Source organism: Gouania willdenowi, chromosome 17 (assembly GCF_900634775.1).
Source record: "Gouania willdenowi chromosome 17, fGouWil2.1, whole genome shotgun sequence".
In the NCBI taxonomy this organism is placed as follows: domain Eukaryota; kingdom Metazoa; phylum Chordata; class Actinopteri; order Blenniiformes; family Gobiesocidae; genus Gouania; species Gouania willdenowi.
In genome coordinates this window covers 15,131,783-15,147,937 of record NC_041060.1, presented here as the reverse complement: position 1 = coordinate 15,147,937, position 16,155 = coordinate 15,131,783, and the positions used below count along the sequence as shown (strand labels likewise).

General features: G+C 35.7%; 2 protein-coding genes across 2 annotated transcripts in view; one reads left to right on the top strand and one right to left on the bottom strand.

The window, feature by feature from the left end:
• The window catches only part of ak5 (adenylate kinase 5), a 77,149-nt gene extending 72,903 nt beyond the window's left edge, over positions 1 to 4,246 (bottom strand). The window contains exons 1-2 of the mRNA XM_028473582.1: positions 3,963 to 4,246; positions 840 to 1,026 (exon numbers count right to left, since the gene is read on the bottom strand). Coding sequence (XP_028329383.1) covers positions 840 to 1,026; positions 3,963 to 4,022 — 247 coding nt within the window. The 5' untranslated portion in view covers positions 4,023 to 4,246. The remainder of the gene's footprint in view (positions 1 to 839; positions 1,027 to 3,962) is intronic.
• A 4,511-nt stretch (positions 4,247 to 8,757) lies between these two features.
• Positions 8,758 to 16,155, top strand: part of pigk (phosphatidylinositol glycan anchor biosynthesis, class K) — a 30,376-nt gene continuing 22,978 nt past the window's right edge. Inside the window, exons 1-9 of the mRNA XM_028473781.1 lie at positions 8,758 to 8,886; positions 9,061 to 9,114; positions 9,196 to 9,287; positions 10,548 to 10,683; positions 10,991 to 11,102; positions 12,278 to 12,374; positions 13,555 to 13,672; positions 14,168 to 14,278; positions 15,551 to 15,723. Of these exons, the coding sequence (XP_028329582.1) occupies positions 8,821 to 8,886; positions 9,061 to 9,114; positions 9,196 to 9,287; positions 10,548 to 10,683; positions 10,991 to 11,102; positions 12,278 to 12,374; positions 13,555 to 13,672; positions 14,168 to 14,278; positions 15,551 to 15,723 (959 nt within the window). The 5' untranslated portion in view covers positions 8,758 to 8,820. The remainder of the gene's footprint in view (positions 8,887 to 9,060; positions 9,115 to 9,195; positions 9,288 to 10,547; positions 10,684 to 10,990; positions 11,103 to 12,277; positions 12,375 to 13,554; positions 13,673 to 14,167; positions 14,279 to 15,550; positions 15,724 to 16,155) is intronic.

The window sequence follows — 16,155 nt, the reverse complement described above, 5'->3', positions numbered from 1 at the left end:
AATATGAACAATATAAAACCTCAAACTTTTAATGCTTTCATTTGTTAATTTTCCACTCTCCCGTTCAAGTACCCCATGTAGTACCATCACGTCCCCCTATACACATACCCCCATTTGAGAAACACTGCTTTAATGCAATACAGAAAAGTGATGAAAAATAATTACATCCTGAGTAACACTGTCTAAATTTGATTTGATTTATTTAATTATTTGTCTCAAACATAACAAAACAATATAAAGCAATCATTTGCTCGCTTAAAAAGAGCCCCAGCAATGCTTGAGAAGGGACAGAATGACGCTTAACGCTTATAGTCCTGCCCATACTTCCAAGCTATTTCACAAAGGACAAAATAAATTATATATATATATATATATATATATATATATATATATATAGCGTCCAGGTTAGGGTTAGGTTTAGCTGGGCTTAGGTTTAGGGTTAGGGTTAGGGTTAGGTTATAACCCAATATCGCAACAATTTTTAGGGTTATGGTTAGGTTTAGGGTAAGTTTTAGTCTTAGTCACGTGACCCAAACTGACCTATCACGTTACCTAAACTGGCCAAATAGGGGTGCTGCGTATGGATAGAATGTCGGTATATTGATACGGCAGCCGTACGGATAGCCACTGCCAAAAAAGAATTGTAATACATTTTTTGGCAGTGCTCTGTATTTAACTTCATACATAATTTGAGTTGTTTTAAACTTTAATCCATAAAATTAATTTCTTTAGATTTTTAGAAATCTACAGTAAATGATTGTACATTTATGAAGTCAAAATGTAAAAGGCTGTAGGGGAACGTTTGTGAAACCAGAGGCATCAATAGATTTATTCCTCACCATTTCTGAAGAGGGACCGACGTGATTGGCCTCCATTGAGAGGGGGGAGGGGCTTCTTCTCCTGACCCACAAATGTATCCCATCGCACCTTGTCTGCTCCCCCCAGCTCCTTGACTTTCTTCAGACATACTTCCAAGTATTCGATGGGGTCATCAGGCCGGTAGTACATCAGACCTGTCAGCAGGCTCTGCAGGAACAAGTGGAGGAGACGGGGGTGGGGGGGTGGAACAGGAGTGAAGGAGAGGTTAATGATTGTAGGTTCAAAGGTACAGAGCTGCTCGTCTTGGCTTTTCTCCACAAGGGCAACAAAACATCGAATTTAGTTGGAAATGAATCAAGTCCAACACAGAGCTCGATGACTCTATTGTTATTATCTGGAAGGAAAGCCAACGACTCTGATGGATGAGGAAGTTACCTCCCAGCCAAAAACATAAATCAAGCGTATGGTGTTTGACATTTACCTTCTGAATCCCACAGGCTTCATAACAAGACTTTCCTCTTCAACTTCCCCATATCTCCACCCTTTTTTTCCCCACAAGCTCCAGACAAAAAAAAAAAAACAACACATAAAGGGAATTTTCCCAATGATATAAGACAGACAATTGAACATGACGGCTTTGTTATACAAGCAACATTTGTCAGCATTTACATTTAGTTATAATGATGTGCGAGTTCATTGTTCATTGCAATTAGAAGCGACTGCTAGTAAACAGACAGTGATCGAATGCATGCATTAACTGCACCATCCACATACTGAGTCTAATTAGGTAGATGAGCACATTTGCAATCCCCTCAGGAAAATATTATTCCATTTGATTATGAAAGCCTATTCTTTTAATCTCTCTTAAGTGCCTGTCTATAAATCTTATAAATTATATAACAATATCTTATTTCAACCTTCTGCTGTATTTTTCTTGTTTGAAAGCCTGAAGCAAGGACGTTGTGGGCACTCTTGAAACCTAATTTTGTTGCTTTCATTTGTTTAAATGTGGTTTATTACACAACACACTTATTTCTGTGCGTGGAGTTTGTTAAATCTATTTATTGTGAAAGAGCACTAAGAGAGGTCGAACCTTTGCAAAACGTCAAATCTCCTCTTTGACAGATATTTGCAGTTATTTGGATCAGTGATTCTGATCATGGTAACAAACTTTACACTTTAAAGGTTAAGAAGAAATTTCTATCCCCATTAATAACAATAAACTAGGTCCAAATGTATGCGCACCCCATTCTTTTTCTGAAAAATGAACGATAAAATATTCAGTCTGTATCTGATACAGATGAAACTCAGTGGAGTAATTGAGAAACCAACCCGACATAAGTGAGTCAAATATAAAGATCGACATATTGCAAACCGAGATATGAATGTTTTTAATTTCTCCATTAAGGAGAGATAAGGATTGGTATATCTTTGGTTAAAATTTGTCAAAATTCATTGAGTACTTTTGACAAAATCCTGCAAACAAACAAACAAACAAATAAATGCAGATGAAAATATTACCTTCTTGGCAAATGAAATAATACATTCTATATTTACACGACATTTAGGCTCACTCTATAGGTGACAAATGGGAAATGAAACATGGAAAGAAGGTTATGATGTTATGCCCTCTCTCACTTTACTCTATGCCACCATGATTACAATCCATGTGTAATATGTATGTTTGTATTCGCATGTGGAAATGGGTGTTAGCATGTAGCTTAGAATTATAATGTGCATATAATTCTACCATTACAGTATATATGTATGTATATGTATATCTGTTTTGATTTTCAATTCATATTTTGTTCAATATTTTCATTTGTCTTTTGATATAAATTTTTGTGTACTTTGTTTAATTACTATTTTTTCCTCCAATAGCAAAGTTTAAATCAAGCATTTTGTCTCATGATTTTACAAGTGTTTATTTGGTAGCCCCTATTCTGATTTGTTTTGTGTTTATTGAAAGGGGTGGAGCTCTGATACAAGCCCTTTGGACTTTGTTCCCTCCTTGCACATTTAACGTTGTTTGTTTTTGTTTTTTTTTCTTTAATGTGTGCTAAATAAATACATGAAAATGAAATTATCCAGTTTTCTGGGAGGAGCTCAGAGTAGAGCTGTAGCTCCTTTACAAATTTGCAAGGAGCTCGTTGAGCTTGTTTAGGCATTGACTATAGGGCGCCTCCTGGTGGCCTTACTTCAGAACTGTAAAAGGTGTAATAACCAATAGCAATAGTCATTTTTGAAAAGGCATCTTCTCATATACAAACTTTGTGTTTCATTCACCATTAAAATTGATTAAACCATTAGTGGGTTGGTGGTCTAATCAATTAGACCATTAGTGGCCAAATGAATGCTGTCATTACCTGTATTATATGTATTATAATAATAACACACAAGGCGTTAAGTCATCATCTCTCATGTACTTATATCCAATATTAGTATATACTAGGTCCTTTGTACATTTGTACTTTTGAGTGTATGTGTGTGTGTGTGTGTGTGTGTGAGGTGTGGGTGGAGGTTTTAATTATTATTATTATTATTTTTATCACAGTGGTGCAATGAAAACTGGTGTAAATATTGTTTTGAAAGCAGCATGCTGGATTAACTCCAGGAAGAGTAGCTGTACTTGTTACAGTTAATGGAGATCAAAATAAATACAAAAATAAATACAAATTCATCATCATCATCATCATCATCATCATCATCATCATCATCATCATCGTCAGATGAGTCAGGAGAAGTTGGGAGGTATGGGTGTCTTTGCTCTATAGATCGGTTATTTCCTTCACTAATATAACGACAATGAAATAAAATACAAGTTTTTTCAATTACTAAACCTAAATATTTGACATTTACACTCCCCTGTATTATTTAGTTTTTTTACCAGTTGCAGTGGAGAGGGACATTTAGAAGGTACACAATGTAACGACGTTACAATGTGTCTAGAAATAGATCAGGTTTTTTTTTATCTCTCTCTCTGCTTACAATGCAATTTAGCGCATGGTCCTCTGTGCATAGTAACATATACATGATACAGGTGGTATAAGGAATCATTCCATCATTCAGTTGCAGCTGAACTCAGTTTCATCCAATTCTACAGACATTATAGCAAACACCATCAGTAACATTGTGCAGCTCACCTCAAAGAGTTGAGGTATCTCCCTCCGTGCGAGGTACTCTTTAGCATCACTGGTGTTCATCTCCGCTCCCGTTTCCTCTCAAATCACAACTTGTCCCAAGCGAGTGTGTGTATTCAGTAGTGTGTGTTTTTCCTCTGATTCACGTGTGTCTGTCGGTGCCGAGAGGTAATCTTTGGTAAATAACCACTGAGGCTTCCTGACTCAGTCCCCCTCAGCGCATATTGACTCCTGTGAACACTTTACATCTGGATTCCTGCAGGCGACGCCAGCGCCTCCTCCTCCTCCTCCTCCTCCTCCTCCTCCTCCTCCGAGATACAGATCCGAGACTCGACCGTCTTCTTTCCTACGGCGCCACTACCGCGTTTGTGTGCGCGTATGGGCGCGCGTGTGTTTTTTGTTGTTGTTGTTGTTGTTGTTTTTTAAATATTATTTCTGAATTTGTGTCCACATTTTTCCAGTCATTTCATGTATTTTTGTTCACCTTTGCATCATTTATTACTTTCTGTATTTTCATTTTGTATATTTTCCCAGTCATCTTTTGCGTTTTTTAAGAAATTAACTTTTTTTTTGTTGTTGTTGTCTTTTGCGTATTTTTGTTGTATTTTGTTCAAATTTGCATAATTCATTACTTTGTGTATTTTTGTTTTCATTTTGTGAATTTTTGCAGTGATCTTTTGTGTTTTTTTAAGTATTTTTTTTTATTTAAAGTTGTGTTTTTGTTGTCATTTTGTGTATTTTTTTAGTCAACCGTTGAGTTTTTTTTTTTAAAGTAATTTTGATTTTTTTTTGTTGTCTTTTTGTTTTGTCTATTTTTCTGCTACAGTTTTTTATGTTTGTTATTATATTGTGTGTTTTAGAAGTAATGTTGAATATTATAGCTGAATTTTGTGTATTTTTGTTGTCCTTTTGTGTATTATTCTGTCATTTTGTGTATTTTTGCGGTCAACTTTTGTGCTTTTTTAAAAAAGTAACATTGATATTTTCAGTTGTGTTTTGTTTTTGTTGTTGTTGTTGTTGTTGTTGTTGTCTATTTTTCTGCTACTGTTTTGACTGTTTGTTGTCATCTTGTGTGTTTTTGAAGTCATATTAATTTAGTTGCATTTTGTGTATTTTAGTTGTATTTTATGTTTTTAATCATTTATTACTTTCTGTTTGTGCATTCTTCTGTCATTTTGTGTATTTTTGGAGTAGTTTTGTGCATTTACATTGGGGGCTGCTCAAAGGCCACATGTGTCTCAATCGGGACCTTAAAGCTGCTGACCCGTTTAATAGTGCTTTTACTTTGAAGGCGATGCATTTATGCATAGTGCCATCTATTAAAAATTTAAAACAGAACTTTATTTTTCCTAAAATTTCTACATTACTCCAACGGAGTCATATTTTAAATCACACTTTTTGTGAAATGCGATTTGAGGTTTTAGATTGAAAGCTGTTTTTTTTTTTTTTAATATAGTAAAATGGGAATATTTTCTTCTCAAACATTATTACATGTTAGATTTTTTTTTCTTCCTTAAAGAGTAACTAAAACCCAAAAAACACTGTGTTTCTGCTGAAAACCAATGTGTTTGGTATGAAGTAAGGTTTTTGATTGATTTTTGTCCAACTAAATATTTTAGTCAAAGTATTAAAATGTAAAAATGTAAGCGTGACTGCCCTCTATGGGTTGAAACCAGGCTATTACAATATCATTTTGCGATTGGCTGAGATGGAGGCCAATGTGGTGGCTTCCTATGTCAAGAACCACCACTGTTGGCTCCGCCCCTCCCCTAGAAATAGCATCTGTTGACTCTGCAATCTGTGATTAGTTGGATTGAGAATTGTGAATGGAGAGGTATAGAGTAGGTAGTACACATAGCATATATTGTTCTTTAGAGATTTTATAGTATAGACTTGGCTTGTCTTAAGTAACTGCTCCAGTAGCCCCGCCCATAATCAGGCACTTTTTGAATTTCCAGCCTAGATGTACGTCAACCAAAACCGTGGTGTTGAGTTACTTTTAAAACTCCTGTTTAATTTCTTTGTTGGAAGTAATCAAACTTTTCATTAAAGGGTAATTAACTTTAATAGCAAGCTCTATCAGTAGATCATGTTTGATAATAAGGGATTAGTCAGGCAATATTGGTCATTAGTCCTTGATTAAGCGGTCACAGGTGTACCAAGACATCGGTCGACAAAAAAGCATGGTCACCATCTACTTACCTTCCTCATGTGCTGAAGCAATGCAACAGTATTGGATCTGACACGTCTATGGTGGAATTTTTACCTCCTCGGAATCACAAAATAATCCTCTCCGTCTTTCTCGTTGGTATCTGCTGCATTACCCTGTATCCTGCAATGTCTCTGGGAAGATGTTTTGACAAAAAAAAAAGAGTCAACTACAAAATGACTCAAAGGGAGTAAAATATTTCTTCATTCTACATTTTTGCATTCCCACCTGTTCAACATGTAGTTGACCTTTGTTAAGCGGGATAGACTCAGCTTTGTAAAACCTACATCAGAACATGGGGGTATAGATGAAAAAATTGAACGATGATTGTGAAATAGCAATAAGCTTTGCAAATTCATTTTCTCAGGTTACATAATCCAGCTTTCTGACAACTCAGAGCCAGAAGTAGGCCAGTTTAATTCCCTGGTTTGTCCTTTGGGATTTTTATTCTATATGTCACTAATCCTCATGACAGCTGGACAGCATACTCAGAAAATGTTACACAATTAGATGTTTGACATATCACAATGTATACTACATTGTGTATTATTTATGAATGTATTATTTATATCGTGTTGCATGTGTTTCGCTTCGTGTTACACAGAGACTCGTCTCAATCATCTCTAGAGTGCTTTTAAATATAAAGTTGTCAGTTGCCAATGAGTACATATAGTTTCCAATGCTGATCTGGTAAAATAGATGACATGCCTAATTTAATTAATATTTTAAAGGACATTATGACAGCTGTCTACTTAAACTTCTAAAGTGCTATCCTTAAAAAAATGATTGTGAGCAAGATTTGTGTAACTGCCATTGGTAGGGATTGGTTCAACCAAGGGAATCTATGATTGTCAGACCCTAGGGACATAACATTAACCTCAGCTTTTAGAATAATGAACCAATCTGAGAATTAATATGGGAAATAACAAAGGGTTGAATGTGATTTTATTCTCATTTTGTGTATTTCTGGGAATGTGTATTTTCGTTGTTGTTTTGTTCATTTATTTCTCATTTTGTGTTTAAGAATAAATTAAAAAAAATTCCCGAGTCCTTTAATGTATTTTGTTGCTTTTTTTTTTCTTTTCTTTATGTATTATTTTGTGTAACAGTTCTCATTTTGCTTTTTATATTATAATGTTATTTTTGTGCATTTCTGCAGGAATCTTTTGTAGTTTTTTTGTAATTTTTCCTGCATTTTTGTTCTCAATTTGTGTATTTTTCTAGGTGATTTGTCTTTTTCTGTTATGGTACGTGTATGTATATGTATTTTTGTTTTCATTTTGTGTGTTTTTGAAATAATTTTTGAATTCTTTAGTTGAGTTTTGTGTATTTTTGTCACCCATTTTTGTATTTTTGGAGTCATTTAATTTGGGAACAGTACAAAATGAGTCCTATGGTCCCATTGGGCCCCCGGGCTGCCAGTTGCCCATGCCTGGTTTAACCCTTCATTCCAAAAACAAAAATGTCAACTGAGTTTGGCAGTAAGAATGTAGTATTTGTCTCTGCATGTCTATGTGTGTTTTGCTCCTTTTTCAATGAATACTTTATACTGAAATAACTGGGATACTCTCTGAGATCATCCATGAACCTTCATCAGTAGAAACAAGTACCGGTATATACGTAAGATGGATTGACGCATGTTAGAGATAGTTACTTAATCTGCTGACCCAGTTTTCTGATGGAATTACAATCTTGTTTTGATTTCAGATTTGCAATCAATTTTTTCTCGTCACATCCAGATGAACTCTGGGCACAGTCATACCGTACTCATACATGTATTGCTTTAGCTGATAAGAAGGTAGAGCTCTTCCATGACTACCTTTCAGCATTTAGATACATATTCTATAAAATAATCAAATTTAGACTTAATCTTATTTAATGCCTCTAGACATATTCCTGGAGGGTTTGATTACAGCTTTTACACAAATTATGTGATGAATTACTTGTGTTTAAAGAGGATAGCACATGGAAGCCAAGATCTTCAGGTAATACAGAATAACCATTAACAAATACATATATACTTAAATAAGAAATGTTTTCAGTTGCCAGGGATTAATTTATAGTAAATGTCATATGTCAAATGTCATTTAAATATTCATTCACAAAAAATTACAAAAATGTTGCCCTGATGGACATGTGATCCAAGATCTGATTAAATGTCCACTTCAGTTTAATTGGATGAGCAAAATTTTTAACTCTTCTGTCTTTTCCAGTTATAGCACAAATTTGTCACAGAAATCTTAATGGGCTTCAACTTTAAATATAATGTGTTGAAGCTTCATTTATTCAGACAACTTTTTTTTCTGGAAATTTAGTTTGAAATATACTTTGATCTCTTAGAAAATAATTCACAAGGATACATTAAAGCAATCTATAGCCTCTGAGGAAGACTGACAGTTGGCAGTCAAAACATGTCAGGAGATCGAAGTTAATTTCCTGAAAAAAGTTGTCTAAATAAATAATAAAACCATAACATCTTGTTAAAAAAAAAAAAAGACATAATGGACTTGCTGGAGTTAATAAGAATAACCGAGTTAATCGGTCAATAATATTCCCGAGCTTTTATTTTGAAACGATTTCAGCGGAAGTCATGTTTCGGGCGGAATCACCGGCGTCGACATCCTGGTTATCCACAGACAACAGTGAAGCACAATGAAGATACTGACTTTATTGAGCTTTTTTACAGCCTACACATTAACAGCCAGCGTTAACATCGAGGTGAGCTCGTCTGTTCTGCGCGGAGCTTTAGATTTACTACTTTTGTTCATTTTTCTGCTGGTGAGGTCGTTTTTATTTGAGCCCTGAGTGCTGTCATGCTAGCTATTTTGTTGACAGCTAGCTAGCTTGACACAAACATTAACCTTAGTTGTTCATTTTTGTCTTGTTTTTCAGGACAGCGCAGGGCAGTTCTTCAGCAGTGGTCACACAAACAACTGGGCTGTTTTGGTGTGTATTTATCTCTATCTCTAACCATTACCCTGTGTGAACTGAATGCATCATACATCCTAAAATATCTCCAACCATCAGGTATGCACCTCCAGATTCTGGTTTAACTACCGACATGTGGCCAATACTCTGTCAGTCTACAGGAGTGTCAAGAGGCTGGGGATCCCTGACAGGTAAATGTAGAAGTGAAGCCATCACAGAGGCTAAAGCAGAAATAACATTTCTGTTTCTGTACTAAACTCTACAAAGGATATTTTAGATTTTTACATTCATATATACATCTATTTAACTATCATGTGTACTTACTCACTTGTTTTTGTTAGGTTGAGTAGGTGCTGATGTTAACACAGATACTGCCTTTACAGGTCTCTAGCTTTCGTTCTTGTGCACCTCCTGAGCCTCTTTTTCAGTTTTATTTTAGCTCACATTTATTTTTAGCTACTCCGCTAACCCTTTGTGTTTTAACCCTATCCCTAACCCAGGAAATATCCTAAAATGTTTATTATTTTCATATATGTATTTTTAAAGGTGAAATTTGCTGTGTTAAATATGTTAAAATGAAAAAATGTATATGACAAAAGCGGGATTCAAACCCATGGCAGCATAAGGAAGAATTCTCAAGTCCGGCGACTTAGACCACTCGGCTATTCTGACACGGTGGAAAAAAAAACACAAGCATACTCTTATGTAGAAAAGGTCCGAGGGCTATTGATACGTTTCCATATCAATAGACATAATGTTAGCAGCTCACACAAATCATTTCATATGCAAAGTGACACAGTAACTTGTAATTCATGCTATTTATGATTTTCTGAATTACTAAAATTAGGAATTTTAGTTTAGATTATTCTTGTTATTTGCAAATACCAACTTCTGCTTTGTCAAAAATCATGTTACTTAGGGGGCCAGATATGACAAAGGATAATCTTAAATCGTCTGGAGCAGAAAATTAATGTTTATTTCTATTAAAAAAAAATATTGTGTCTTCAGTCTGAAGCCTTTGGAGCAATGTACAGTAAAACAACACCAAACGTTGAAAATGTTGACAGTGAGAGACTACACTGCTCTAGTCAAATCACTCCCTGTGTTTCCTATTTTATTGAATACTGGAGAGAGTGTAAGATTACATAAGTTTAATTCAGGCATACTATACTAGATATAAGTTTTATATATTCATATGTGTGTTTATAACTACACATGTATAGCTTGGTGTGTGTTTACATTGGTTATAGTTTTATTTATTTTATATGTAAACTCTTTCTATAGATATATTTATATGGGGTTCAATATATATGCACTATAAAATTTGTTTTATTTATTTGGTTTCTTTTTTTTCTTTTTGTATGTGTTTGTATTGTTGTTAAATGTAATGGCTTTGACATGTCTGATACAAAATGATTAAACCTCACCTTTATCCTCTCTCGTATTTGCAGCCATATCGTGTTGATGCTGGCTGACGACATGGCTTGTAACCACAGAAACCCAAAACCTGCTACAGTGTTCAGCCACAAGAACATGGAGTTGAACGTTTATGGAGACGACGTGGAGGTGGACTATCGTGGATATGAGGTTGGCTTTTTACAATTGCATTATATAATGCAGCAGTTTGAATCAGAGCTAAGTTTGAGCCCTTGTAATTCCCTAACTGGACCTTTTATAATTTTGCCTTCTGAGACTCGATGAGCTTATGATAAAAGCTTATTGACTTTCCTCAACATACAGATACAAACAATATCTATATTTAACTGTAGTCTGACCTTCTATTGTTCAAATTGTGTGAACTTTTTTCGTTTTAAAATAATCTTTCACAATCTCTGTCATATTGTTTCTGCAATATTGCTCCAAATGATAACAAGTTAACATCCTTATTTTTTAGGTGACAGTTGAGAACTTTCTGCGAGTGTTGACTGGACGTCTGCCTCCAAGCACTCCACGCTCCAAACGGCTCCTGTCTGATGATAGAAGCAACATTCTCATTTACCTCACAGGTACTTTGGGAGGGAAAAAATGCCTCCAGCTGATGGTTACTCAATTGTGTTTTATACAGCGTTTGCCTTGTATTGTGGTAAATCGTTTCAATCTGTTTCATTGTGTTGTGTATAATGTTTTATTTTATGATAAAAAGGTAAATAAGGATTGTTTTGTGACAAAGGAAATGAAAATATGGAAGTACAAAACAAAATGAAAAAAGCCTCCCTCAGCCAACCTCAACCAATTACTACACTTATTGGTTGTCATTTATCAACAGTTCGTACGCTCAGATCTCAATAAACGCTTGATAAATGACATGCAATTGACCATATTTACGTAAGCGTTAAGAACACATTGAAATGGATTATTGAAACAAATTAAACAAAATAAAATTAATTTTAAAAAAAATGCCACGTTATGACTGTTACCACTGTTTTGGTTTTCATTTCATGGAATACTGTAAACTCTGCTACCGAGCAGGAGTGCATGGGTTCACCCAGTGCGCACACGTGCACACGGGACGCAGTGCTGCTATGTTCTGTCTTGGAGAATGAAGTTTTATTTCCTCCGTACACCACATTACTGGGGGCTGTACATAGTAAATTATAGGTGAAATTGGCTGAAGGCATAATAAACACAGACAAGGGACAACATTTATAAATTTTTAACGCTTTTTTTTCTTTTTCTTTTTAAAGTGTTTTGTTTGTTAATTTCTTTTAATGTGATATTTATTGCCTAAAGCCTGCGGACTGAGGCTGATATAAACCTCATATTCGTGTGTGTCTCCAGGATATCTGTTGTGAAGTTGCACGCAGCGCACACAGAGGGGCAGACGTCACCTGCTCAGTAGCTGATTTTCTTCCACAGAGCGTTAAAATGTGCTTCTTTAATTCCAGTTTTCACACTGTCAGAAGGACATTTTTGTTTTGCTCCACCCCTGATGTGAAGATGCCAATTTTCATTTTGGCAAAGCTTCTTTTCTTGTTTGACCTCAGTGGGCAGGGCTTCCAAAACAGGAGGGCGTAACATGTTAACGATTATAATTCAGCAGCCGGATTTATCAACACCCGATCACATTTTTACACTGTCTGTCTGTCTGTCTGTCTGTCTGTCTGTCTGTCTGTCGCGTGCGTGCATGCACTCAATTGTGCAATGTAGAAAGACTCACTTAAAGCATGCATTTTTCTTATAGGCCATGGAGGGAATGGCTTCCTGAAGTTCCAGGACTCAGAGGAGATCAGTAATGTGGAGCTGGCAGATGCTTTTGAGCAAATGTGGCAGAAAAGAAGGTAAAAAAAAAGAAAAAGTCATTAAGTGATATAGATCCTGCGATCGGAATGATTCAACAAAATTATGAATCTAAACCAGTGCAAGACTTTGTAAATTAACCCTCAGGTCACTTCTTTTTTTTCGTCAGTGAGTGAGTATGTCAAATTTGATGTAATTAAGAACAAAATGTCCAATCTGTCCAATTTGAGGTTGGAAATCTTACAAAAGAACAAATTATCATCATACGGTCACAAAACAATTTTTTTTCTTTTGAATTAGGGTTGTCTATGTTCTCCTCTTTATATCTGAGTCAAATCATCACGTAATTAAGTTATTATAAGATAAAAGATTGTCTTAAATATCGAACAAATAACTATGATTACACATTTCAAGTCAAACTGGGAATCAGTGGAAGATAATAAGATTAGTGTGCATAGTGAAAGGGACACAGTCTCTTTTCCCTTTTTCACAAATATCAAAGTTATCAAGTCAATGTTAATTTCTCCTTTTTTTATTTAAACGAACCTTTATCAAAATTGAGCAGATTTTGACAGATCCGCGAGACCGTAACAGCCATGCCATCACCATTCTTTCAAATTTCACTTAAGTTTTTATAAACAGGGAGTCAAGCTGATTTATACAGATTTGCTGTTTAATTTGTAAATAATTAGATACTTAATGACTAAGCACTGCCCTACCACAAAGCCCTCTATTGTGCTCCAGACTAATCATTATCAACAAAGAGCGTGAGTATTACAGCGCCGCTCCGTAATGCTGGATAAAAGCTCAATGATGGCAGATTGGATGCTGATGTGATAATTGCAGGCTTGAACGGGCACAGACGAAGCTTTGCTCCCTCCATCATCCCTCTCCCCATTGTTCAGTCAGCTGGATAGAAAAAGTCTGGTTGTCTGTCTAAAGATGATTCAGGGGCTGCTGTGAAATGTGTCAATTATGGAGGGAGGACGGGGGCATGAAGGCTGTGTGTGGGAGTGTTAAAGAAACTGAATGAAGCAGTTGGTTTTTTTCTGTGTCACCATGGCAACAGCAGCATGCAGCATGTCTGTAAGGTGTAGATCTGTTTGTGTGTGTGTGTGTGTGTGTGTGTGCAGGCGTGTACCTCTGACCAAATATAGGATTGTGATACATGCTGTGTGTTATCCATTACATTAACTTGAGAATGTGTGTGTGTGTTTACAGATACAATGAGCTTCTCTTCATCATTGACACGTGTCAAGGCGCCTCCATGTATGAGCGATTCTATTCTCCAAACCTCATGGCTTTGGCCAGCAGTCAAGTTGGAGAAGACTCCCTGTCTGTGAGTTATTTTTTGTACATTGGTGTGAATGTGTCACATTATGTAAGGAGGAGCATGGGTTTGATGCCAGGCTTCAATTACAGCGCCCTTCAGTTTGGTGCTGGTGCCACCTAATGCTGCAATGAATTTTGGATGGATTGTGATGCAAATTCATCCATCAAAGACTTACATGTAATGCAGTGGGGAAATTGGAAATTTAGGTCATAATTATATTATTGGCCGTAGATTTATGTTATCATCCATCATGTGATTTCACCTGATTGCACTTCAGTCGTGTGTAGTAACTCAAGGCTTCACAAATGTAAAATACTTGGTGTTCATCTTGACACAATCCCAGTATACTTGCTTTAGTTGTGTATTACAGCCTACTGATTCATAATTTCTCTTAAAAAACGAATTTATTGTCAATATTGTTCCTCAAAAAATGTAATAAAATTCAAATCCTAACTGCTGGCTAAAAAAGTAATTTGCATCTATTTTTTTTTTTTTATAAAGCATCAACCTGATTTGGCTATAGGAGTCCATCTGATGGACCGTTACACCTTCTACCTGCTGGAGTTCCTGGAAGACATCCACCCAGCGAGCAAAACCAACATGAACGATCTGGTGAGGATGTGTTTGTTTATGTCGCCATAGTTTCAGTCCTATTGAAGAATAGCAGAAAGCAAAAAAATGGCAATTATGGCTCATCATGTTTTTTTTTCACACTATATTTATTATTTTTTTAAAACAGAACACAAACGTAGACCGACAAAGGGAAACAGGAGGAGAATCAATCCATCGTCATACTGTTTCTACATGTAGAATTGTTGCATATTTAGTTCCAAACACACACACATACACGCACACGCACAAATACACATGTAGCCTAAAAATAACCAGGACAAAACAAATGTTTAATGCAGTGTTTTTCAACCTCGGGTTCGGGACCCCATGTAGGGTCACCTGGAATTAAAATGGGGTCACCTGATATGTCTAGTAATTGGTAAAAAAAAAAAAAAAAAAAGCCATGGTTACACACACAATAAATATCAAACGACTGTTTCCGATACTTACTAAACTCTCAAATAAAAATATCTGAGGTGGTGCATCTTGTCACTTTGTGCACTAACCCTGGCTACTTTTTTTTTTGTAGCACACTTAAAGATGACCAAAAACTAATTCTAGAAAAAAAATGTCTTTGGGGTATCAAAATTGGGTCACGACCCAATACCTAACACTTTAACAGAATCTCTGATACCGTGTTACACATTTTGACCTTTGGCACAAGTCCAAGGAGATGTTAAGAGGCTGCTGCTTTTCATCCTACAGAAAACCTCTAGAGTCTCCTCTGTCTTTCTGGGAATAGCTTTAGAAACCCGACATCATCACTCCAACTCTCAGTCTTGCGTTTATTGTCCTGCTGCCATTTAAAAAATCAAGATAAAAATTATAGATCAATTTTATAGATTTTCAGGATAAAGTGCTCTACGTTTTCTTTTTAAGTTTGAGATGCCAACGATTGATTGTAGTTGAAACAGAAATTGCCTTTGCCCTGGCAAGAAAACCCTCTGACACTCTTGCTTTTCCTTTTTTCTTTTTACAAAGTCACGGTTGGCTGACTCTGATAACATTTGGCTTGGATTCATGATTTTATATTTTCCTTTGATGAATCACATGGTGAAGAGGATTAATTCACAAGTGGTAACCTACTGAGCATTGACAGGTTTGTAATTGTCAGTGATGTGCACAAATGTCAAGCTCTGTTCCTCTCAAACATCACAATGTTTAACTGACACAAAGTGCAGTTGATTTTTATTTTGAAGTTCATTTGCCGTATAGTTGAAGAAGAAAATCAATTAACTTAATGGTCTCTTTTTTTTTTTTTCTTCCTCTCAGTTTAAAGTATGTCCAAAGTCTCAGTGTGTTTCTACTCCGGGCCACCGCACTGATTTGTTCTTGAGAGATCCAGGAAGTGTCCTCATCACTGACTTCTTCGGTAGTGTCCGCAAAATTGAGATCACCATGGAAACTATCAACTTAACCGACCCCATCAAGCAAATGGAGGAGAAGTAAGACTTCTTATTTTCTATCTGTCCTGGGCAGCATTGTGCTCCCTTTGTACATTTATATTGAGGATTGTAAAGAGAAACAGACAAAAGTGTATGAATCAGCATTTTTTCATTTAGACTATCCTTGTTTTTTGATTTAACTTTTGTGAACTTTGATTTATTTGATGATTTTAAAATGAAAAAAAATCTCATTTTACAAGCTATGATATGCCGACAGTAGTAGAAACAAATCCAATAATGTTACGCCTATGATACAATAGAGTTTTTCCAATGTAAGGTTTAATTTGTTTTTCTCTTTGTTTGATTGAAGAGGTTTTTCTGGTGGATTTATTTTTATTTAGTTCACAACTAACCAGACATTGATTTCGGCCTTGAAGGTCTCCAATTAGCCTCATTGATTTTTGTACTAGTCATGTTGAGAAAGAATAAACA